This window comes from Phragmites australis, chromosome 1 (assembly GCF_958298935.1).
Source record: "Phragmites australis chromosome 1, lpPhrAust1.1, whole genome shotgun sequence".
Taxonomy (NCBI): domain Eukaryota; kingdom Viridiplantae; phylum Streptophyta; class Magnoliopsida; order Poales; family Poaceae; genus Phragmites; species Phragmites australis.
In genome coordinates this window covers 43,877,006-43,901,004 of record NC_084921.1, presented here as the reverse complement: position 1 = coordinate 43,901,004, position 23,999 = coordinate 43,877,006, and the positions used below count along the sequence as shown (strand labels likewise).

At 44.2% G+C, this 23,999-nt stretch overlaps 3 protein-coding genes and 1 pseudogene across 5 annotated transcripts; 2 read left to right on the top strand and 2 right to left on the bottom strand.

The window, feature by feature from the left end:
• The first annotated feature begins 3,740 nt into the window (after nucleotides 1–3,740).
• LOC133921237 (tubby-like F-box protein 9) lies at nucleotides 3,741–7,188 on the top strand. Its single transcript, XM_062366043.1, has 4 exons — nucleotides 3,741–4,169; nucleotides 4,901–4,988; nucleotides 5,457–5,580; nucleotides 6,455–7,188. The coding sequence occupies exons 1-4, from the start codon at nucleotides 3,858–3,860 to the stop codon at nucleotides 7,011–7,013; spliced, it is 1,083 nt and encodes a 360-aa protein (XP_062222027.1). The 5' UTR covers nucleotides 3,741–3,857; the 3' UTR covers nucleotides 7,014–7,188.
• Nucleotide 7,189: 1 nt separating this feature from the next.
• On the bottom strand, nucleotides 7,190–8,888 carry LOC133921247 (uncharacterized; annotated as a pseudogene).
• A 6,721-nt stretch (nucleotides 8,889–15,609) lies between these two features.
• On the top strand, nucleotides 15,610–19,133 carry LOC133921223 (plant cysteine oxidase 5-like). 3 transcript variants are annotated; one of them, XM_062366021.1, is made up of 6 exons: nucleotides 15,612–15,864; nucleotides 15,945–16,071; nucleotides 16,957–17,120; nucleotides 17,251–17,398; nucleotides 18,191–18,391; nucleotides 18,487–19,133. In XM_062366021.1, the coding sequence occupies exons 2-6, from the start codon at nucleotides 15,972–15,974 to the stop codon at nucleotides 18,609–18,611; spliced, it is 738 nt and encodes a 245-aa protein (XP_062222005.1). In that variant the 5' UTR covers nucleotides 15,612–15,864; nucleotides 15,945–15,971; the 3' UTR covers nucleotides 18,612–19,133. The 3 variants fall into 3 exon arrangements, with proteins under 3 accessions (XP_062222014.1, XP_062222005.1, XP_062222001.1); XM_062366030.1 differs by having other exon boundaries at nucleotides 15,610–16,071; nucleotides 18,821–19,133; XM_062366017.1 differs by having other exon boundaries at nucleotides 15,612–16,071.
• Nucleotides 19,134–20,376: 1,243 nt separating this feature from the next.
• On the bottom strand, nucleotides 20,377–23,345 carry LOC133921214 (uncharacterized). The gene is made up of 3 exons (XM_062366005.1): nucleotides 21,946–23,345; nucleotides 20,932–21,834; nucleotides 20,377–20,812 (listed from the first exon to the last, which is right to left on the bottom strand). Exons 1-3 carry the CDS (start codon nucleotides 23,020–23,022, stop codon nucleotides 20,774–20,776), a joined length of 2,019 nt encoding a protein of 672 aa, XP_062221989.1. The 5' UTR covers nucleotides 23,023–23,345; the 3' UTR covers nucleotides 20,377–20,773.
• Between the last annotated feature and the right edge of the window lie 654 nt (nucleotides 23,346–23,999).

Here is a 23,999-nt window from a genome sequence, read left to right as displayed (position 1 = left end):
TTCCGATGGGAGCAACGCGCGCACGGAGAAGGAGCTCTTCTGGTGCTGAATGACATGAAGACAACGACAGATCAATAGGATCGACCGCAAGAACCTATGTATGGTTTGCACAGCCCTAGTGGAGATCATGAAGATCGATCTCCTCGGGGGCGGCGCGGTGAAAGCGGAAGCGGTGGGTTTAGGGATAGGACCGAAACCTAAATTGATACCATGAAAGAGTATGAAGATGACTTAATGTGGTCGATGTGTTTCATTGAGCCTCGATGACGAAATATATAGAGTACAAAGCTTGAAGACCAAGATGTCTTTTCTAAGATAAGGCTGGTATCCGGTGACTACAATCAACCATAAACTATCGCATCTGGAGATTTCCTAAATATACTATAACACTAGACGCAGCACGGTCAGGTAATGGATACATGCAAAATAAATCAGCATAAAGAAAAAAAAAAGACACATTTTTTTTTGCTGCATTACAATATCTGCAAATCTAAGGTACAATTGAAAGCTAGAAGAAAAACATTAAGATAATGGATACAGGCAAAAGGAATCAGCATAAAGAAATTAAGAGAAAAAAGGCACATTTATTTTGCTGCCTCGCAATATCTGCAAATCCAAGGTACAATTCGAATGCAAATGTACTGGCTTCAGTTTGTAATATTTAAAGTGGGACACAGTAAATCTGAACATCACTTGAGCAGTTATCAATATTATAATATCAGTAAAACGAAATAATACAACATATATAACCACATGGCCAGGACCTACTATGTATGAAGGTTGAGAAGGGCCGATGATAGGTCAACAGGTCATGTGGATGGCCAAGGAGTAATGCACCTGTGCGACCATAATAGAAAATAATGCATACTTGTTAGAGGAGATTAATATGAGGAAGAATATCTGCAACTATTGATACTTGGAGTAAGATAATGTAATGCAGCAAAATAAGTTTAATAGCGCTTAATAAGCAAAGAACTGACCATGAAAGCAGGTACCTGTCGAAAAATATAGACGGTGCAAATGAAGTGATCGATTAGGGAAACATAAATTTCATGAATAAAGGGATGTACATAAGAACCATTAAGATCCTTGACCGTTCCTAAAATAACTGCAAATAGTTGCTCACCTATTTAAGCAGCTCAGACCCCCTCCAGTGCAAGAGTAAAAATGAATTGGACGACAGTCTTGCATCCCTTTGGTCTCCCCCAAAGACTAACAATTCATTTAGCATGTACACGAATCAAATTGAACTAAAATTGCGAAAGGAAACGTTGGGGATGGATGACAGGCGATGGAAGGACCGAAGGAGGTTGTGGTGCGTCACAGCCTCGCAGTGTCGGTGCCCAATTGCCCTAGTAGATGGGCGACAATGGCAGCCGAGTGGTTTAGATGAACTGTTGAAGAACCGCGCAGGGCAGGAAACAAAACGATCGATCTTCTCACGTCAATCTATTCCGTCTCCTCACGTCGATCGGTTCTGTCTTCTATGCGTACAATTCCTTTTTTTGGTGGATTCTAAGTACAATTCCAAAGGCTTTGTTGCTGTTCGTTGGAAAGATGGTCCAGCCTTCATTTATATTGGGCCTTAAGCCGTTAAACTCAAGATATGCATTATTGTCAGATGCAAGTTGATGGACTGATATGAGGTGTTTGCTAATGTTTGGCACATGAAGAATGTTTTTCATTTGTAACAATCTAGATTTACCAGCAATAAACGAATGACCAACATGAGAGATGGACATACCTAAGCTATTGGCAACCTGGACTTGATCTCCTCTATAGTAGCGCTCCTTCATGCTCTGGTGATACAAATCACTGGTGAGGTGATCCGTGGTTCGAGTGTCCACGTACCAGTTCTGATCTACCTTGTATGAGGTTGCAGCAGGCCAGCAGCTGCCGCTTTATCGTGCGGTTGCGTGGACTGCAGGATGATCGAATAGCTCAAGGAATGCACTGAAGTTTCTACATGAATCTGAGTCTTGGGAGGGACGCGAAGTGCCGAGCCAGCAGAGAAGGAGCGGAACTTCACTGATTGTAGTAATTTTTTTTGCGGGAAGTGATTGTAGTAATTTTATTTATAGGATGTGCAGAATTATATATATATACTTGTCGTCCATCTAACGGGTAATAAGATCAGGAATAAAGTGAAAAGGGCACAGATGCACCTAGTGAAGCCGGTGACATGCCAGTTGAATCTATCCCTATGCACGGACTCTAGGGTTATGTAGTGCCAGGTGAACCTATCCCTATGCACGAACTCATGGAGTTTTTTAAAGATACAATGAGGATGTACATATGACATATGTACTATACATTCATATCATATGTACACATGTACGTGTGTATACATATATTATTAAAGGATTAGAAGACACGAGATCTTTAATATATGAGAACATATAATATCATTAAATATGTACATGTGTATATCCTAGTTTAATCTGAATTAATAGCATATGCTACTAAGAAAATACCTCATACGACATCGGAGTGTTGATCCTTAGGATCTAACTCGGACGGTTAGACCATTTTCAACAGCTACCTCAAATTTTTATCTTCAAAATACTATTACAGCATTCCTTATCTCTAACACTGTAGCAGTACTGTATCACTAGATAGATGATCTGTTGGAGATAGATTTTCAGTGCTACAGTAAATCTCAAAGTACTGTAGCATCAGAATTTGTAGGTTTAGAGATTCCGTTGGAGATGGCATTAGGCTGGACACTCCAGCGCTACCACCGAGGCATCTATCGGCTCGTTCGCCGTCATGGAGTTTTGACGACTGAAGTCAGCGAACTTCCGTTCAGCGCAAAACTAGCCGATAGCAGTGGGTTGCGCAACCATTGTTACTCCCAAGTCCCAGGAGCAAGCAACCATTGTTTAGCTTTCAGTCCGGGCCTGAAAATCAGCCCTGGAATCAGGCCCAACAGGAGAAACAGTTAATGAAGTAATTTGCCTTTATCTATATATCTTGATGATAAAAAAATATTGTACTCAGAAATATATAAACATTAACTTCAGCTTGAATGTATAATTTTAACTCATACGATCACACATCATTCAAAACACTCGACTTTGACGCTGCAGAGGCCATCTGCCGGGCAAGTTGTGTGGCATTCATTGGCAAACGCATCTACATCGTTGTGCTTCCCAGTCCCATAAACATTTTGCCTACTTGGTATCGCCACGTACTGGGAAGGAATTCCTACTCGAATATAAAAGGAGTATTTTGTAGCTGGAAGTATAATGTTCAGTGTAGGGGACTACCAAGAGCATTTTTAAGCACAAAAGGACTGCACAATTTGCTTGATGGCCATGGATGTTAGAAAAAACAGTGTCTGGTTACCAAAATGATACTTCCTCAGTCATAAATACATCTCAGTTTTAGATTAGACATAGTCTTTAATATATTTTTTTACCACTATTTGTTGTTTTCGTAATATTTTAAATAAGACACAATCTTTAATATATAATCCATTGAATTTGTGATATTATAAAAACTTTTTTCAAGACAAATCTACGTATATAATTTTAAAATTTTAAAATTAAATATTTTAAAAGCTATTATTATTTAAAGTTTTAAAAGTTTAACTGATTTTTTTTCCAAAATGATATATATTTACGAGGGAATGGAGTCATAAAGAAAAGTGCGCGTAGCTTAACAAACCGATCCCGAAATGGAAATGCAAATATGGCTATGGCTCCATACACGTCGAGTTCGAGTTTAAACGAAACAATACGTGCGGTGCAACAGAATCTCAGATTTCAGTCCGTTTGTTTCCGCTATCCCATCCCTTTTCGTGGATTCCGTATCTCCATTCAGTCCCATCTCCCGCCGGCGACTCGCGAATCGCGATGGCCCCGTGCCGCCGCGCCGCCGCCGCTCCCTCGGAATCCGCGCGGCCGCTCGCCGGCTGCGGCAACGCGAGGGTCTCGCCGGAGATCTCAGCGGAACAGGTGGCCGACGAGGGGAGGTGGTCCGCGCTGGTGCCCGAGCTGCTCGCCGACATCCTGCGGCGCGTGCACGCCGGCGCCGAGAGGTGGCCGCGGCGGCGCGACGTGGTGGCCTGCGCCTGCGTCTGCCGCAGGTGGCGCGACGCGACCGTCGCCCTGGTGCGGCCGCCGCTCGAGTGGGGGGGGATCACCTTCCTCTCCTCGCTGAAGCAGGTGACGCCGCCCGATCAAACCCATCGGTACTGCTTGTTTTTATTCCAGCGGCAGCTTTAGCTGCCATTTGTTTTGGATTCGGATGACTTTGTCTGTCTTTGTAATATAAAATTCGTGTGGTTCTAATGCTTAAATAGCTTTTATTGGATGCAATTTCACTCCATTTCAAGTACCTCGTGCGGCTCTGATTAGTGGATGCAATTTCACTTTTTTTAATTACTTCTGCGGCGTGTGATTGAAGTGATCTAGGGCCCTTTCTTTCTTAATTAAGTGTTTAACGGTCAAGTATTAGATGCATTTTACTCCAATGGACATAAAGTTATTTAAGCGTGTATTTCTGAAGTGTACTATACTACTATATATGTCAACTAGAGTATTCGGAGACTTCCTTTTGTTGTGCAATCGACAAAGCATAGCCTGCTTTGGGCGCTTGGAAGCAAATATCCACTTCTGGTGAGGTATTCCGTTTTTTGTTTGGATGTATCAAGGAATTTTGCAAATTACTTGAGGGAAAGTCACGCTGTTAAAACTTCAGATTCGAGAATTTCATTGTTCAAATATGGAGAGTGGATATGGTTTAGTTTCATATCATTTATATTTTGTTAGTTGTTCGCTAAATTCAGTTTGTGCAACTAGTGCTAGTTTGCTACTTAGCTGAGACCTAAAAATGTACTTACATTTTGATTCTTTTGCCGTATGTTAATTGGTGAATGTGTCCATCTTTTGCACAGCCTGGACCAAGGGATGAGCCAATAAAGTGTTTCATCAAGAGGAACAAGAAAAATTCAATTTTTTACCTCTATCTCAGCTTAACACAAGGTAAGTCTGTTTGCAGTTCCATTGGATACTCGTTACGAGTTAGCCTTTTTATTTTTACTTATAGGGTAGCCTGATACGGTGTCAAATAAAGCAGAAAAAGAGGGCAATCAACTTTGCTCATGCTCCTTTTCTATCTATAACGTGTGCCGTTGATATGTTTAAAACTTCAAATGATTTTGTTCATCCCCTTTTTGAACGAAGAAGTTGATTGGTATTTTACTATTGTCTAACAATGCAATCAGGACTGTGGGCCATTTAGTTGTTAGCAAATGTTTTCAACATTATGCGCTATTCCAACAATGAAATCAACCCATCTGTTCGGGTCCTTAGTCCTTTCGCTTTTGGTGTCCTGAGTTACTAGCTTAATACAGACATCATACTAGTGTGTTTATACAAATTTTTTTTTTGAAGAATCATACACATGTAACTGTACTAATAATATAGTCTCATGGACATTTGTTTTGGCAGCCCTAACAGATCAAGGAAAGTTTCTGTTGGCAGCTCGTAGGATCAGGTGTGGGTTGCGCATGGAATATATCATCTCTATTCACTCAGATGATTTCGCTCATAGAAGTCATGTCGGAAAGCTAAAGTGAGGCCTAAATGCTAAGAACTCAATAATTCTTAATTTGATTATTTCTCGATTGCAATTTACCTACACATTTCTGTTTCCTTTACGCAAAAAAACACATAAAACATTAATCTCAATATGCATACGTCACAACAATTGTCTATATCTGTTAATATATTCCCATGTTTAAAAAAAATCAGGCAGGAGCGCTGCCATTCATTAAAGGAGAGAATATATATGCCCATGGTTATAATTACCTTATTTCCTTGTACTCAAAATCTTTTCAACAGAAGAAATAGACTAGTGCATATATGAATGTTTTCTTTAGTTGTGGAATGATCATACGACATACATATGCATCTGCAAAAGTGCTGCTAATTGCTGACAGTTACACGCTAGTTATACTGCATTTAGCAGGATCTCATACAAGGAGCTTCTTTTGATATACGTTACACAATCTTGTCTAATTGATCCCAACATCGTATTGTTTTCATTTCTTCTTTTAACCACATCTTGATATTGCAGAATCTAGTTCTGAAAATGTTTGTTGTTTATTTGAATTGATTTGTTCTGTTGGGAGACATTGCAAATTGTCACCGTGACTCAAAAGTGCCACATAAAAGGGAGTGAAAATGTGGAAAAGGGTAGAACACAAACAATATATTATCACAAGTTGCAAATTTCTTTATGTAACAGCTACCTAAAAATCGCATTCATCTGCCATGGGTGGAAATATATCAAATGCACACTAAAAGAAACCTCTAACTGTCTTTTATGGCATAAGACAAATTCAATTCATGCTTAACTGCCCAGATGCCTTCCCTTGCTTGATGAATCCTTACCACAACCCATTTCACAAGAATGCTTTCTTGACCAAAGCAATCTGTGCTTGTAGGTCTGACTTCACGAGAACAAAGTTTGCCATTTATGACAGACAGACACTATATGAAGGCTCTAAGGTCTCAAGCAGGAGATCCAGTAGCTGGTTTGCGAGAAAACAAAAAAACCCTTTTGTTTCCACTGACAATGTTGAAGTCGGACGAGTATCCTATGAGTACAACCTTCTCAAATCAAGAGGACCCCGAAAAATACAGTGCAGCATACAGTGCCCTGTCCATGAGGGTACTGCAATAGATCAAGAAGAGGCAAAACAACCCAGCGCCCCTAGACCTTTGGTTCTGAACAACAAAATACCACGGTGGCATGAGCATCTGCAGTGCTGGTGCTTGAATTTTCATGGTCGGGTTATGGTTGCCTCTGTGAAGAACTTTCAACTTGTTGCTCCAGTGGGCACCGGGGAGCCATGGGGTGTTCGGGATGATGAGACAGTGATACTTCAGTTCGGAAAAATTGGGGAGGACATTTTTACAATGGACTATCAGCAGCCTCTGTCTGCATTCCAGGCGTTTGCGATCTGCCTCACCAGTTTTGGGTCAAAGTTGGCTTGTGAATAGGCAGCCCGATGTACTTATCATCCTTCTTCTGTAGCCATCGCATGAACTAGGATATCTGTTGATCCTGGAGGAAGGGTAAATGATGGTACCCGTAATTGTATCTCCATCAGTCCGTTGTAGCAAACATGCTCGTCTATTCTGGCGAGAGTGACCCGAATAATCAGTTTTAATGTAATCAGAAGGTGGCGTTTAAAAGTGCGTCACGATGTCTTTGCAGTTGCACTATATATAGGCACGTTATGTGTTTCAAATCCCTGCAAATGGATGTTCAGTCTGAGGAGACAGTGTCTCTGCATCCGATCCAAGAGTTGAAACTAGTTGGCTGCGTTTTCAGGCTGAGGCCCATCCCTAAGCTGAAAGTAACCAGCCCTCGTAGTTAGGCTTGATGGACCACGCACAGCTGACATATTTCCTTTTCCAAGGTTTGTTAAGCAGTCTTGAATCAACTTAATATAGTTTTACTTCTCCTGCCCCAAACTAGAGCCAAAACACATCGATTCATTGAGTTTTTAAAATGCAAAACCAGCAAGCTCAGATCAAGTTGAGATATTCGACAAGGTGGACATTGGGCTGCTGAAGCCTCAACAAGTTTCAAAGCGTAGCCAGACATCAAAATAAGATTAGGAGCAAACCAGCAACATCGACTCATTGAGGTCAAGATGCTCGAAGCATATCACGCACTGTTTCCTTACCAAGACAGCAAATCTCTCTAAACCATGATGGGCTCTTGCGTCTTGATGACTCTGTCACTACGCAAGTTAAGGTGAGCTCGGTTCTTGCGGTAGACTGTAGTGAACAGAAGTCAGGACACTTCCATTTCTACGCTTTGAAGAACATCCAAGTTGTCTACTTGATCAGAAGCGCCACCGTTGTCAGATTCAGCCTGCATTTCATCATATAGTTAACATCGAATCATGCAGGCAGCTGGCATACAAGAAAATCCACGGGGGAGGGAGAACATGCTTACCGGCGGAGGCACGGTCCGGCCGGTGCCCCACCCATGCAGCCGGCCGACGGCGTCGGCGAACGCGCGGTGCGCCAGCCTCCTCTTGGTCCGGGCGACCGACCCGGCGTGCTGCACGAGCGCGGCGCAGCCGGCGAACCTTTTGCCCACCCTGGCGCCGCTCCCCTCGCACACCAGGCATAGGAACTGCCCCTTCTCCCGCTCCGCCTCGTAGAACCCCCTCAGCGCCGCGTCGTTGCCCAGCAGTCCGCCAAAGAACCGAACCACATTGCCTTCCTCCTCCTGCTCCTCCTCGTCGTCATCGTCCACGTGCTCCTCGAAGAACGCGCGGCAGGACCTCACGGCTGCGGCCTGCGGGTGCGGCGGGGACGCCGCCACGACCGCGGGCGGGGCCCCAACTCCAGGAGGTGGGTGCCGCCGGGTCCGGAGGCGGGGCCGGATCGCACGGCCATGGAGTGTCGCCGTGTCGGGCTGCGAGCCGGAGCCGGAGGGGGAGCCGGTGGCGGCCGGACGGAGCGGCGGAGCGCCGAGGGGTTCCCACCGCGCGAGGTCGAGGGCGAGGCGCTCCTGGCGCTTGCGGTCCTTGCGCTTGCGGCGCTCCTCGCGCTTGAACGCCGTGGACTTGGCTGCGCGGAGGGGCTTGTGGCTGGTAGGGTTTGGGCGGTGGGGGAGGACAGGGACCGCTCGTTCGGTGTCGGACTCCATGGCCGTGGCGCCGGAGGGCTGGGATCGGGCCTCGCCTCAAACCGGCTCGAGCGGCATCAACTTCCCTTGTTCTCACCGTGACGGCCTCACCATTTTCGTTCCCGACGTGTGCCACACCTTCCCTTCATGGTTCTCTACTTCGCCGTTCGTTCGTTGCCGCCTTGGCCTTAATCATCATCTCCTGGTGAGTAGAAGTTAGAGTGTTGATCTCCGATAAGTGGGGGCTTCAACTTGACGGATTTATCTGTCTCGGTGTTCACAAACATGTTAGTCTTTTCGTGAAGCATCTCAGATCATCCTGGTGTTTAAAATTTTATTAAACGAATTTTTAAATTAGCCGTTGTTAAATATAAATCTTACAACATGTGATATTATAGATATACAACAAATAGGAGGTAAAATAAATCCACCAAACTAGCAACACATAAAGTATTACCCACTTTCTTAAATCGAGCGGGCAACGTAACAAAGTCTCGCGAGCAATATAGTTCATAATATCAGAGGGCACAATAGGATTAGCATAGTGATATATCACTCCACAGATAACTCGGGTGCGGATACAATCAAAACTTATTCGTCAGTCTCACCGTCAATGTCAATGAAATATAAATCTTTCTTTGAAAAATAAGCAATGATGATACAAACGTATTTAACAAGTCCCAATCTTTACCTTACATTGAGGGGTATAAATATATGCACCCAATACTGATAAGGCTATGGCTATAAATTTAATTTTGCGAAATGCCAATTTTACATATGCAATAGTTTATTTTATGAAACATCATATCATCAATGTTAAATGAAGAAGGGATTCAGTCGTGGTGGAAAGTCATCAGGGTCCAAGTTTAATGTTGCTGAATACTTCGTCCACAACAACCAACGACATACTACCGAACTTATTTCCAAAAAGTGGCACATCTTACCCACTCACACTCCAAAAGGACGCACACAACTTATGCTAGTTGTTATGACCGTACCGTAGTTCGTCCGTCACCGTGGATGCGGCTATTCGAATAGTTTTATCTCTGCAAAGTGATATACTTTACCGACAAGTTGAGTTTGACAACATACCATCGTCGTGATAGTGCGACTCAACAAAGTTATTACCCACCCGAGCATCATGCCACTAATCGCATATGAGAGCTAACCAGGGGTTTCTGACCTAAACTAGACCTCCAACCGAGTCGGTAAGCATGTACCTGCTCCATGATCTCTCGTTGTACTCCCGCCTCCGGATGACCGGTGGACTAACCGATGGGATTTGGACTACCCTACCACATACAACATCGAGTGATTGTACTATAAAGACTAGGTAAAATGTCACACCAACTCGATTCTTAATCGAGACATTAAAAATATCTCCATAATAAGCATGTTATACAAGTAGCACTTAGACTCCCAAGGCATTCCTAACGGAAACCCTGATTTGTCTCCGCTCTAACAGATTCTCTTCTATTCTTAATTATCCGATAAGTCTTCCCATCCCGATAACTCACACAACATCAAGACATCGAGTTCACATATTTCATAAAATTAATTATGATTAAACATGAAATGACAATGAAGTACACATGTCCTAAGCATACTAGTAACAAGGTGTTTATCTTAGCATAATTAAAGTTGCCGTGACGAATGTTCCAAGGTTACTAAGGTTATATTCAAGTCAAAATCATTCAGGTTGGCTAATCTAAAATATAACATAACTAAATCAACAATTCAAATTATACCGATAAGTAATACTTTATAAAATTATTTTATAAAAGATGGCCGCTACAGGTTGTGGTGATAAAACCCGAGATCAATATGATCAAAGAGTGAAAATGTATTGAGACTTACCTCCACTGACGTCCTCGGAGGGTCCTGCTTGAAGTCTTGCGCTCTTTGCTACTCCTCCTCTTCTTCGAACAATCTGGTCTCTAAAGCGCAGCACACAACAACAAAATAAATACACACAAAAACATAAATAAACTCCAAAAAATATGAAACTAATGAGAATGGATAGGGATTGAATTTAGATGAATATTAGCGAAAGAATCATAAAAAACAGAGCTGAAACGGGCTTCCAAAAATTAAATCTGGGAAAAGATTATTGTTCATTTAGCATGGCGCTGGTTTTGACAGGCCGCGACCGGAACAGTACCAGTCGCTCACTGGAGTTGGGAGTGACGGTGACGGACAGGGAAAAACACAGAGAGATGGTCTGGGTAGGGTTTTTAGGTGCCTGGAGTGAGCATGGGGTGTGAGGGAGGGGTCTCTGCGCTCGACTTGGCCGACGAGGCACCATTAGCGGTCGGCGACGGAGGCGGAGGCTGGCGGCCATGGTGGCTTGGGAGAGAGGGGGAGGGGTCAGGCAGAGGGGCGAGGAAGGTGAAGGGTGGTTGGGTGAATCTCATCGCGGATCTAGTGATGGATCGACAGCTGTCGGAGAGAGAGAGAGAGAGAGAGAGAGAGAGAGAGAGGTGAGGTGCATAGGGCGAGCGACCGGACCTTTATAGTCGAGCGAGGGCTACAACGTCCTGTGGTAGGGTCCAACGGAGGGGTTCCACATGTGATACAGTGCGCGATGGCTTGTCAATGGCAACATGACGCGGCGAGGCGGCGATGTAAATGATGACTCCATCGTCAGTACAGGGCAGAGGTTAGGCGGGTGGCATTGTTGCAGCTCAACAACAGGGCTAGCGGCTGGCGAGCTCGGGCGCATGCGTGTGAGCGAGAGGAAAAATGTTTTGAAATTTTGTTTGGATTCGATTTCCTCGAAATGATTTTGATTTCAACATTGCTGAGATTTTGGGATGTTACACCTCTTGAATCGAGTTCAAGCCCTTTTTAATTCAAGTAGAAAGTTTGTAGTTGTTGAACTCAAAGCTTGAAAACCTGAGTTTGAAGTTGATAAATCTGTCGACGATTGGTAAAATCGATTATGCAAATACTTATTTAAAGTAAGTATATCTAGTTATCAATTGTGCATATCGAAGAGAATGACACAAGATTTTATATACATTCATACCTTCTTTATAATAATAGTCCTACATCATGTACTGTATTGATTAATCTCGTGACAAGACAACTACAACGAAAGTGTGTCTAATCTAATCATTAGGATCTTAGCGAGTTCTCTCATATTCTAAATTCAGAAGCTCTTATTGGATGAATCTAAATGTGGCTCGAATCAGTTGTGGATCTTAATAAGTTGTTTATTAGGCTTGCTTCGTATTGCTTGTTAGGCTTCTGGCTTCCAACCTCTCTTCATTCAATCTCCCCTTACTAGCCTTATATAGTCGAGTCGAGGAGGTGTATCATACTCGGAGTCGAGTGTAACATTCCCAGATTATATTATTTCTGAATCTCAAAAATTCCTTCCTAATTCAGAGATAGTTTTTCTATAAAATATAATATACTATTTAGAATATTAACACATATCTTATTTACTTCATTGCGGTTATGAAATATCATATCGGATGAAGGACACGTGTACGATGATGATATATATTTAGGATATACCGTATTTTTAATTAATCCTTAGTTATTAATTATTAAATCCTCATCAGGATCAATTTCAAAGTTCATCATGTGATGAGTTCAAAGTTAAAAACATCGAGTTCAGTGACGAGTTAAAAGTTGTTACATCTAGGTTGAGTGTTGTAACGAGGAGAAAGCCTTTTCTTTTTGGCAATTTGAAAGCTGAGTACTTTTGCTTTTGGTTTGTTTATGATAGGATTGTGATGTTGCGGAGTTACTCATGGAATAGACCTTTACATGTTTACCTGACATTGGCGCTCAATCGCCATTTTTCGATTAAAAGGAAGACGCACACACATAAAAGCATACTTCTCTAACGGAGCAAAATCAAAACATTGAACACACTCGTGTGTGTAGGTGGGCGCTAGGATTTGAATGGTGTTTGGAGAATACTGTCATTTAGAAGGACTTTTACCCTTTTTTTCCTCCGTGGAGAAGATGAATGCGATTGTGCCTAGCATTAACAATACCTGAGCTATTCTGTACTCGATGGCACTGCCACGAATAGAGCTGCGATAGCAGGAAAATCTTCGGCGCAAATAGATCATTCAGGTAAAGATGCAAATATTAATTTTCGTTTGTCTGATCTGATTTGAAGCCACATCTTTCTCCTACCATCTCACTTCATCTACATTGATTTTCGACAGGTGTATGTTTTTTTTCTTCCAAAGTCAATAGGTGGGATGTAACAAAAGCCCGTACTGGTTAAGAAGATGATCTCTTCTCGGTACTCAAAAGGAACCTTTTTCTCTTCGATTATTTCATTTCAGGTTAATAAGTTGGGAAATCATCTTTCTCCCTATAAGATCAGTGCGTTCTGAGCTGTGAAGTAAAAGAGAGAGAGGATATGTATGATGATTAAGATTTTGAATAAGACGATGTTTGCGTTTTGGATTTAGATCTTTTTCGTTGGAACAAAAGCCCGTACTGCTTATTATTTTATGAATCAATTCCCCACAAATTATAACTAGACTTCACAATTATCGCACCCAATCTCACTGCAGGCCTCTCCTCTGGATCCCCGTTGCCTTTTGTCGCAGTGGTGTTGACTGTTGACTACAGACTGCAGCGCTGCCCCACCATACCGATTCGACGAACTGACTTGACGTTGCCACGTAGCCATGTACGGGACGGAAGCGGCCGCCGGGGCCACGGCTCATTTCATCCGTCCCGCGACCCACTGACCGGGAGGTTCAATGAATGAATGAAGCACGTCCGCTCCTTTTTTTACGAATTTCGATCCCACGTCTGATTTCCGGCGACCCAACCAGATGTCAACCGCCGCCACCGCACCCGAGGCGCGGCGAGACCACGCAGCGCTCCCCGCCGTCCTTTTCCGGTGCTCGACACCTGTTCGCCTGTGCGCCGGCGGCTGCCTATTTTAGCTCGGCATCGTACCTTATTCCACCAAGATGCCGCCTTTTTACAAGCAGCAGAAGGAAATTGTGTAGGATTCTTAATAAATTTTTTAATAGAATTCTGATCTATGCTGTTTTTTCTCTAATCTAATAATTAATACGTGTATAAGAGTGAAGATGTAGAATATGTATCGTATTAAAAAAAGTTTTACAAATAATCTGATATTATAAAATTTACTTATTTAGGATTCGGTGTCTATATGCGAAGAACAAACTGACGGGGATGGAGGGGTAGCCAGAGCACGGAAGAAGAGGTGTAGTGGCCGACCGGCTGGGTTTGTGAGGATGGTTGTGCCACGAGGAACGTGTTCCAATTGTAAAATGAGAGGAATACAAGGAGTAATTTCGCTGGTGTTACTTTTTTATTTTTATATTTTTTTGATTAAAAATTTAAATAAATAGATTTATTATGAAAAAAATTGTAAAACTAAGGGCTGCAGCCTTCTGAGAGAGCGGTTAGACTTGCTTACCGCTCTCTTAAGGGCGGTTACAGCGTGCCCGCCCGAGCCGAGGCCTTACCGCCCCCTAAGAGGGCGGTTACGACTCCTTACCGCCCTCTGAGGGCAGTAAGGTGGCTGCCCGCCCGCCTCCCCCTTCCCCCTCCTCTATAAAAAGGCAAAAAAATGAGGTGAAATCCTCATTTTAATCCGAAAAAAGAGAAAACTCTGAAAAGGGAGGAGAGGAGAGGAGAGGAAGAGAGCACAGCGAAGCCTTGCTGTATTTGATTCGCGGATTTGAAGATCACTTTCCGGTAAGTTCTTCTATATTTTTATTGTTGTTAATTAGTACAGTAGCATTGTATGACATAGGTTTTAGACATGTATGACCTAGCGTTTAGAAAATATTGTATTTAAGTAGAAAATTGTCAATTTTACTTATGATATTGAAAGTGAAAATATCCTAGATGCACTCAGTAGAGAGTATCTAATGTAACCTGATATATTTCCACTCCATAAGACATGTTATGATTAGAAGCGGCACACTAATAAGTAGGTCTTTGTGTGAACCGTACATGTCACCTTATTTTTCTCGTCGTGTCGTCGTGGTTACAGTCTCATGTAATATTTTTCATCATATGTTTAATCTTATGTTTGTCGCCGTTCGCAAACTTATACCCACGTAATATGCTGCGAGTGCTTCACATATACAATTTGTTCACAAATACTGATTTTTTATCCTCTAAAAATTACGTAACCTACTCCAAATTCTTGCTTCCCCAGTATATCGTTTTCACTACTTTTCAACATTTTTAATTCTAAATTTTGCAAATTTCCTATTTTAAATTTTGACGAAATACACAAAAATTTGCAACTTTTAGCGAAAAAAATATACCATTACTGCACACTCAGAGGGCGACTAGGCTACTAACTGTCCTCCGAGGTCCTACCCGTCCACTGAGAGAGTGGTTAGGCCACCCACCCTTCCAGGGGTGGTAATTAAGCCTAACTGTCCTCTCAAGGGCTGCAGACGTTTAATTTTGTAATTTTTTTCACGAAGAATCTATTTATTTAATTTTTTAATGAAAAAATAAAAAAATAAAAAAACTCGTGTTACCGTCTGTCCATGCGTTGGACCCATACAGCCCGTGACACGCTGGGCCCATGTGACTCTCGGGCCACATGTCATGGACTGAGGTGTTTGACGTGGATGTCATCCATCGCTTAAGATTGTTACTGCACAGGAAGCTCCTGCTCGGCCTTGTGGGCTCACGAGTCACGTCACCCACCCCTCACGTACGGAAGGGCCGGTTGGCAACAGCGGGACTTCCTCCTTGCACCGAGTCCCCCATGCACCGCCGCGCCTCCGCGCCTCGGTCCTGGCCCTCCCCCTCAACAGGGCACCAGAACCGTGACCACGGAGGAAGCCAGATCCCAGGGGGGGCCCGCATGCCATGGCACCGGCGTGATCGTCGCATGCCAACCGGTGCATCGCACTTGGCAGCGCCGGCGACTGCGCGCCCGGGCCCAGCGCACCACCTACTCTCTGCTGCAAAGATAAAGAACTGCGAACCTCCTCGGCTTCCTCTGACCTCTGCTGCGCTGCGCTCCGCGTCCCTTCGCCTCCAGCCCCCATGGCGGCGAGCTGAGGCTGATGCCTTGCGGCGTCGGATCGGACGCGGCGGCCACGAGCCCTAGGCGCCCGCCGGTCCCTCCGCCCCCGATTCGCCCGCGCGGGCTTCCCGAGTCGTGGCGTGCCGGAGCCTCCTCCTCCCGAGATTCAGGACTCCTCTGGTGCCGCCGCCTAGGTGAGGCTGCCCGTGCTCCAACTCCGCGTTTGTGGATCCATTGAGCAGTATTTGAGTTCTTCAGTTCGGAATTCGAGCAGAGCGCCGATAATAGATTGAAGTGCTAGATGCCAAAGATAAAGAACCTCTCGAATGCTTGTAAAATATCATTTTCTCCGGATGGGCCGATATCTGAAGAGGCGCTTGAGAGAGTCCGTGCACTGCTAGGTGAGTCAAATTCTCTGTCTTCTCGAATAACTGGTAGTTATTTTTTTTAAAAACTGAATAATTGGTAGTTATTTTACCATTTTCAACAACTGTATTTCCTAATAATGTTAGATGAAATGAGCTTGATTTTCTTTTAGTTGTGCATTTTGTATTGAGAACAAGCTATCCTCAACTTAGTTGTGTTCATTTTTACGGCCTATGAAAAGTTGCTGCCAATGGTGAACTACAGTTGTAACACAAAATTGCATGCCAAAAGGAACTTGCTGATTTGAAATAGCTAGGAAAATCTTGGCATGTAATAGAAGTTGATGGAATTGATTTGTTTATTGGCCAGTCATACTCATTTAACTTCATTAATTTCTTGGTGATGCTCCAAACCGCAAATAACTGAGAATGCAACGGAACTTTAACTCTTGAATGTTGCCATATTTAGTACAGACTTACAGGGATTTGGGTGCATAGTTTCGACATAGATTGGGAGAAAACTTCCTGTTGATACAGAATTACTGAGTTTTGCAAATCCAGTGCTGATATTACCCTGTGGCTGGGTTAATTTCTCTCCTTTTGCATTGAAAATAGCTGTATATTCTTTCCTATGTATATTTAATTAGTGCTACTAGTAACAGCTGGGTTTGCTCCTGCTGAATTCCCTCCAAAAAGAAGCAACGTCTTGGTTTATTGCTTTCTTTATCTGGTCATGATTGTTCAAATCAGGATTCAGGAACAAGATGTTATTTGCATGCATGTCTGATATGAATTTGTGTCGTGAAATTGCTTGTCTAGACTTTATTCCAGTGCCAAAAAGAGTAAAGAAATGTTATCATCTGATTTTATGAGATCAGAGCATTGGTAGACCTTAATTATTGATTTTGTTTCTTTTCCCAGATGAGATACGACCTTTAGATGTCGGCCTAGACAATGAAGCACAAATTGCACGCAATTGGAATAGTTCTACACGCCAACCAAATGGGAGACGAGGACGTAATGGGGCTAACCAATTTGCCGCTCCGATCAAATATTTGCACATTTATGAAAGCGAAAGTTTTTCTGTAAGATCTCTTATCCATTCATTATTTGAATATTTTACGTTAATTATGTGCGCTTTCAGGAGGATAGATAGAACATGTTCTTTGTGGTGCTCACTGCATTTGGCAAATACTAAATCTATAGTTTACGCAGATGGGTATATTTTGTATGCCACCATCCTCAGTTATTCCACTTCACAATCATCCTGGGATGACTGTACTAAGCAAGCTTCTTTATGGAAGATTGCATGCCGAATCTTATGATTGGATTGACATAGCTGATCCAGTTAACCCATTACAAGGTGAGTTCTGGCCTTTGATCTGATGCCTTTCTGCTACATACCACTGTCCATAATCTGCATCTATTTGGTTAATTTATTCAGGGATGATATTTAGTATGGCACCATCATCTATTCTTTTTTTGTCACTAAAAAACATATTTTTTACTAGAAGGGAAAAGACGTATATTACGCAGTTTGAAGGAACTTAATTTTCCCTGATCCCAAGAAATGGTTACCTCACAATCGATTGCTTCTTGCACATCTCTAATGCCAATTGATTTCTTTGCTGATTCAATGATACAGCAATGATAAGATGTGCCACAAACAGATGTCAAGTGGAACAATATTATAAACTTATAAGTTATACTGCATAAATTTCTATATGTCAAGTGAAGCACATTGGACAGTGTGCACTGTCCAGTACATACCCACATCATTAGCCATCTATCATGGACGAAGCTTCAGATGTCACTCTATCTCATATGCTGTACTATTCCATGTCTAGCCAAGATGAGGTTCTCCACACTTTTATTTTTTATTTTAAATTTAACTTCTTTAGCTGACTTCTCTTATATTTTAAGTATTGTCCTTGATTCGATTTGAACTGGCATCACTATTAATCCCTCTGATTTACTAAAGATCCGGATCCTACATCCTTCATCAAAACATATTTGTTAATTTAGCTGAATAAACATATTTATCACGGGCTCCTCTTTTATGGATCTTTTGTCTAATCATGCAAATGTTCTTATTAAAAAAATTCTGTACCAAGTGATTCCATGATGTAATACCTTAACGCTGAGAAACTTGCAGCGAGACCAGCAAAACTTGTCAGAGATTGTGAAATGTCTGCACCGGAGACAACCATTCTTTACCCCAATAGAGGTGGTAACATCCACACTTTCAGAGCCATCACACCTTGTGCTCTCTTCGACGTCCTTTCTCCACCATATTCTGCTAAGGAGGGGAGGCACTGTTCATACTTTCGGAAGTCTCCAGTGAAGGAACCACCTGGTACATGGAGCTCTTGAAACTAAAGTTCTAAACTTATTGTTGTTATGCTATTGCTGAGCTTTATAACTTCGTTCCTTAAAAAATCCACCTACCAGTTGTTTTGCCCAGTGAAGTAGATAGCTCAGAAGTAGCCTGGTTGGAGGAGTTGGAGGACCATCAGCCCCCTGAGGGCTTTGTTGTTGCGAGAGGTCTGTATAAAGGCCCTATCATAAGGAGATAATTTGGTTTGGAACACGTTATCCAGAAACTACGGATCAGCTGAAATAGGTTGCATGCTTGTGTATCTATTTCAGCTGAAAGAGATGCCTCAAAAAAAAAAAAAAAAATCTTGTGATTTAGTAAAGCAAGCATGAATGGATCACTGTGCAGCAAACGGTTTACTTTGTACATGTCAAAGTGATCTGTGATAATTTAACATCAATTGTACAGGACAAGATTGAATATTGATGGTTTGGCCACCATTTCAATTATGTGCCCACTGCTGGAGCATCTCTGACCTAGTTGCGCGGCTCTATCAGATCAAGAACGTGGAATACACACTTTTGGGCAGTCTAGCATAGCACTTGTAATGCTGTAGTAGGTAGATCAGTGGAACAATCTTTTCACCTAATTATGATTTCAGAAAGAATTTGGGGGTAGGGTACCATTTTGTTGATCTCATGGTGTAACAGCTGCATTACTATTTTCTGAGATTTTCTAGACATTTGTCACGTTTCTTGTAAGGAAATCAGTTTGGTTCTTATACCAATCTTAGGGTTTGTTTGGATCAAAGGAATTCGGGTTCAATTAGTTTAAATTTGTACCAGTAAATCCTAAAAAGTTCTCAGAACTATCACCCTGTTCCACAGTAAAATGGAACGAACCAACCATAATTGACCAAACAGACAAGCAATTCGTAGCATCTCCTCGTGCAGGGAGAAAATACAGTTTGAAGCTCGAACTCAGCGAGGTTTGCACACAACATCAGCAAACAATGTAGAGTTCCTAGATGGACATATGAATTTTTCAGTAATATCAGAAACTGCATATGACTAGCCTGTTGGAGGGAAAGTGTGGAAACTTGCTGGGCAGAAACATCAATAGCCTTCGCTCATAATAACCACATAAAAGTTCGTTTCTGTATGAAACTTACAGTAAAATGCTACCATTCCTAAGTCACATGGCCTTCTTTAGCTCTTACTCGTTTCTGTAGTAGATTGTGACATTGTTTTGAAGCCATGACGACTGACCCGCAAATGCCAACCCTTAACAACTCAGTGCTAGGGAGTAGGGACACACAACACTTATCTAAACACAAGAAAATATATTCTTGACCAGCAAAATACTAGCACAGCAGTCAGCACTCAGCAGTGCTCTTAGTTGATCAGCACTACAATCAGTGACCTTCATCACATAGTCAGATCAGCATCATAGTTAATCACGAAAAGCAAGAGGAGGCATATGAATGCACCGAGTCAAGAGCAAACAAATGAACAACGCTGATGTGGATAGCACTTCGCCGCTTTGGTAAACAGATGTGCGTTACACCTTAGATAAATGCCAGTGTCACCCACATGATATCACCTTTTCAATAAAAATGTACTGGCAATACTGCTTCCCAAGTGTTGAGCTCAAGCGTCAGTTCATCAAGGTTGTTTTGCTCACCATAGTACAAGAACTTGTGGAGGACCTCTGAAGCTTCGCACTTGCAAAGCTTTCTGCTGCTGCTATACCAATATTTTCCACCTCAAAGCCAAACACGGCACCAATGTTCTTGTACTATGATGAGGTTACTGAGAGGACTTTCTGCTGCTGCTATACCAATATCTTCCACCTCAAAGCCAAACACTTACTGAGAGGACAAAATTCTTAACACGCCAGATAAGGTTCTTAATGCGGTTCCACCAAGATAGCTACTTAACATAGCTAGGAGAAGGAAAGGTAACATTATTCGAAACACACCAGCCATGAAACAAGGGGTAGTATACAGTGATGCACGGAAAATGTATCAGAAATGGGAGTCTGACTTGTTTTGACATTTTTATTCTATGATCCATCTGGTGCCATTACATTTTGCAACTCTTCTATGGACTGAATAGTATTACATGATTTCATTATGGACAGTAAGCAAGCAAGGAGAAGCAATCCTGTATAAATATACGATTTACAACAAATCTAAACCACCACCAACTTACCATGAGCAGCATACAAAACATAATGTAGCAAACATGGCAAGTGAATTCAAATTACCAACAAGATGGTAGCCAGCAACCGCTCCATGTCACTGCAACAGCAAAAGGATGGGGCACACCTAGGGAGCCATTGGGCGCTGGTGAAGTCGATGACCTTGATGCCCTCCAAGGCATGAACATCATGAATAGATGTCGATCTTGAGGGAAGACATCATATCTCAGAATCAAACGAAGTCGGCCTTTCTGCCACCTAAACAAGCAGGCAATTTGCATATTAAGTAATGGCTCTGCTATGCATGGAAATATATGCAAAACAGAAGAAAACAATGCATGGATGTATACGTGGAACAGAGGCAAAATAAGTATTACATATGCAATTCTTATTTGCCGTGGCCTGGAAGGTTTTTGATCATTCTCCTTTGGATACATCGAGGCCCAGGGAGCTTGTTTCTTCGACTGTACTTGGATTCCAAGAAAAGATGGCGCAGGTGGTTTATTCATCACTGATGGCAAAGTACGAGAAAGCCAGGATTCTGAAGGTGATTTTGGGACTGGTAAAGGGGGCAGAGATTGCAAAGGCACAAATTCCTTTTTGACAACACTATTGTCTTCCAAATGTAGTGAAACCTCCTGGCTTGCATCATGCATCAAATGTTTTCCATCATCCAATTTCACCATTCCTGGGCTTCCACAAGGCATTGGAAGTGTGGATTCAGAGATCTTTTCAGTCAATGGATCATTGTCTTGATCTTTCGCAGTATATTTCCTTCCAACTACCGGTCGTCCTTCAGGCTGAGAGTCATATACGTTTGCATTCGAATCTGCTTTTGTATCCAGAAGCGGATCCAAGTGGTCTGTTTCTGAATCAATATCTCCATGACGATCCATTGAATCTTCATGCCCTGTTCTGTCCAGCCCTGAGCTCATGGAACTTGATCCCTTAAAACTAGTGTGATCTGATCCAACCAATGAGCTGCGATCATGGTCTCTTCCAAGTGAACCAGAGCCGTTTCTCCCACTCGCTTTCTCATCTCTATCTCCTATTGCGAGTGACCCATTTGCTTTGCTTGATGGTGACATCACAGCATAGCTGCGATATGGAGACAAGCCATCACCCATGGAGTGGTGGAATGGTGAAGAGTCATCCCCGGTCTGTGAATCGCTCCAGAACGTCAGCTGGTTCGACTCACTTGTCAGCTTGCTCCTCCCATCCTCTCCTTGACCACGATACTTCTGCTCCAACTTATGCTTATACACATCCTCCCAGGATTGCTGCCACAGAACAAAATCCAGATGGTTAGAACTACGTTCCGAACACAAAGAACAAGAGACATGACTGTAAAACTGAATTCAAGAAAATGCAATGTGTGTTGGCATTAATACCCCATTGGAATCACATCCCAGATGCTTGTTTTGCGAGCTCCGGGCAAGCGGACTCGACGCCATTTGCCCCCTGCATTTGGACTGGAACTGCCGATCTCTCCTTCGCCCTCGTGCCTTGCCACGCTTTATCGTAGGCACTGGATTCAGGAGCAACAAGGAGGTTTTCACACACAACCCAGGGAGCATACCACATCCTTTGGATGAAAAACCCCGGGTACTATGCACATCATAGTCATCGTCATCCTCTTCCTCCTCTTCATGCTCCTCGCGTCTTGGATAGGTGCAAGACAAGTAATTGGGCGGCAGATGCTGGTAAGGCAGCTGGACTGGTGCTCTCCTCATCCGATCGTCGCCATTGCCCGCGCTTACCTTTACCGCAGCCGCACGCGCATGCCCACGGCCTGAGTTGCCGGTGGCGCCAGCCTTCCGGAAGGTGTACTGCGGGGAGTCCACCGCCACGGCCTGCGCGGCCGGCAGAAAGCGGTCCATCATGAAGCCGCGCGCGCCCGGCTCGGTGCCCGGGACCGGGTCCGGCACGCCGCTGAGGCCGCTAACGCTGCAGTTCACGGTGAAGGACTCTGTACGGGAGAGCGTGTCGAGCGCGTCGGAGAATCTCTCCTCTTCCTCCTCGCCCTCCTCCTTCCGTAGCACCGCAGCCACCACGACCGCCTCCTGCTGCTTCTCTTCCTTCTTCGCCTCCAGCGCCACCACCTTCTTCTCCTCCTCCTTGTTCGTTGCGGCGCCAGTTCGGGAGCCGTGGGCCGCGATGGCATGAAGCGGCTGGGGTTCGCGCTCCCCCAGGGCACCGTGGTAGGAACCCCCGCCTATCTCCTCCTGCCGCGCCTGGGAAGTATCCCGCGGCGGCGTTGTCGGAGGCGCGCGGCGGGTGCGGACGCTCTTGGGCTGTCCGGGTCGTTGCTCCCAGACGAAGGGTACGGCGCCCGGGTGCCGCACGGGGCCGGACTTGAGGTCGGCCTTGTAGTGCGGCGGCGCGTCGGTCCGGCGCACCGAGCGGAGCGGCGCGCCCAGGTCGATCCGCTTGTTGCCCCCCTCCCCCATCGCGCGATGCGCCCGCATCGCCGAGAGACGAGTTGGACGCGTAAGAGGTCGGAAATCACGAGAGGCCGGGTCGCGTGCGCCGCCGGGAACGGGCGGAGCAAGCGTGCGGGGGGAGAGGGATCTACGCTGCGGCCGCGCGGCGCCTTGCCGTGCCGAAATTAAACCGCGAGGCCAGCCGCCACTCCACTAGCGCGACGCGAGTGGGGAGTGACACGATGGGGTGGGGCGGCGCCCGGTGCGGTGCGAGTGCCGCTGGGTTAATGCTACGCGTGCGGCGAGGGGATGGTGACTGGGCGGCCGGGCGCGTGGGCACCGGGCCGTGTGGCGTGGGTGCTCGCGTCAAACGACTGGGGCAGTGCGGGAAAAAGTGTGGACTCTCTGGGGGCGATCTGCCAAAAAAAGTTGGTGCACGCTGTAGTATTCTATGGCCTCTGGGCACATGGACGGGATTGGGGTGGCACGGCACGGCGGTGGCTCCCTCCCTCCCTCCCCTGACTTCGCCGTGCTTCAGACGGACGGGGACGTGACCGCATCAGCGTTCGCACGCGGGGAAGGGGCCCCCTAGTTAGGCAGCGTCTGCCGTTCCCGACGACTGCGTATGAACCGGGCTTAGCCTTAGATAGATGGTCGCTCGCTCGTTTTGTTTCTGCTCGGGTGGAGCAGGAATTCGGTGGCCTAGGATACTATGCTCGGCTACGGAGCACTCTTTTCTCTGATTTTGCATCAGGAGCAACTGCTCTCTTAGGATACCTAATACTCTCTCTAGTCATAAATGTAGGTCGTTTTAGCCTCCTCAACTATTCTTTAAATATAAATCATTTTTGAACTTCTGTGTATTTTTTTTTCTTTTGTTCCCGTTTTGCCCTTGTTTAATAAATGCTACTACTATTCTCACAAATGAATGAGTTAATTTTTCTAATACAGAATAAATAAAGGACAACAAAATCATTTAATCTACTTTCTTAATCCTTGTGCATAAGTGTAAAACGACCTAT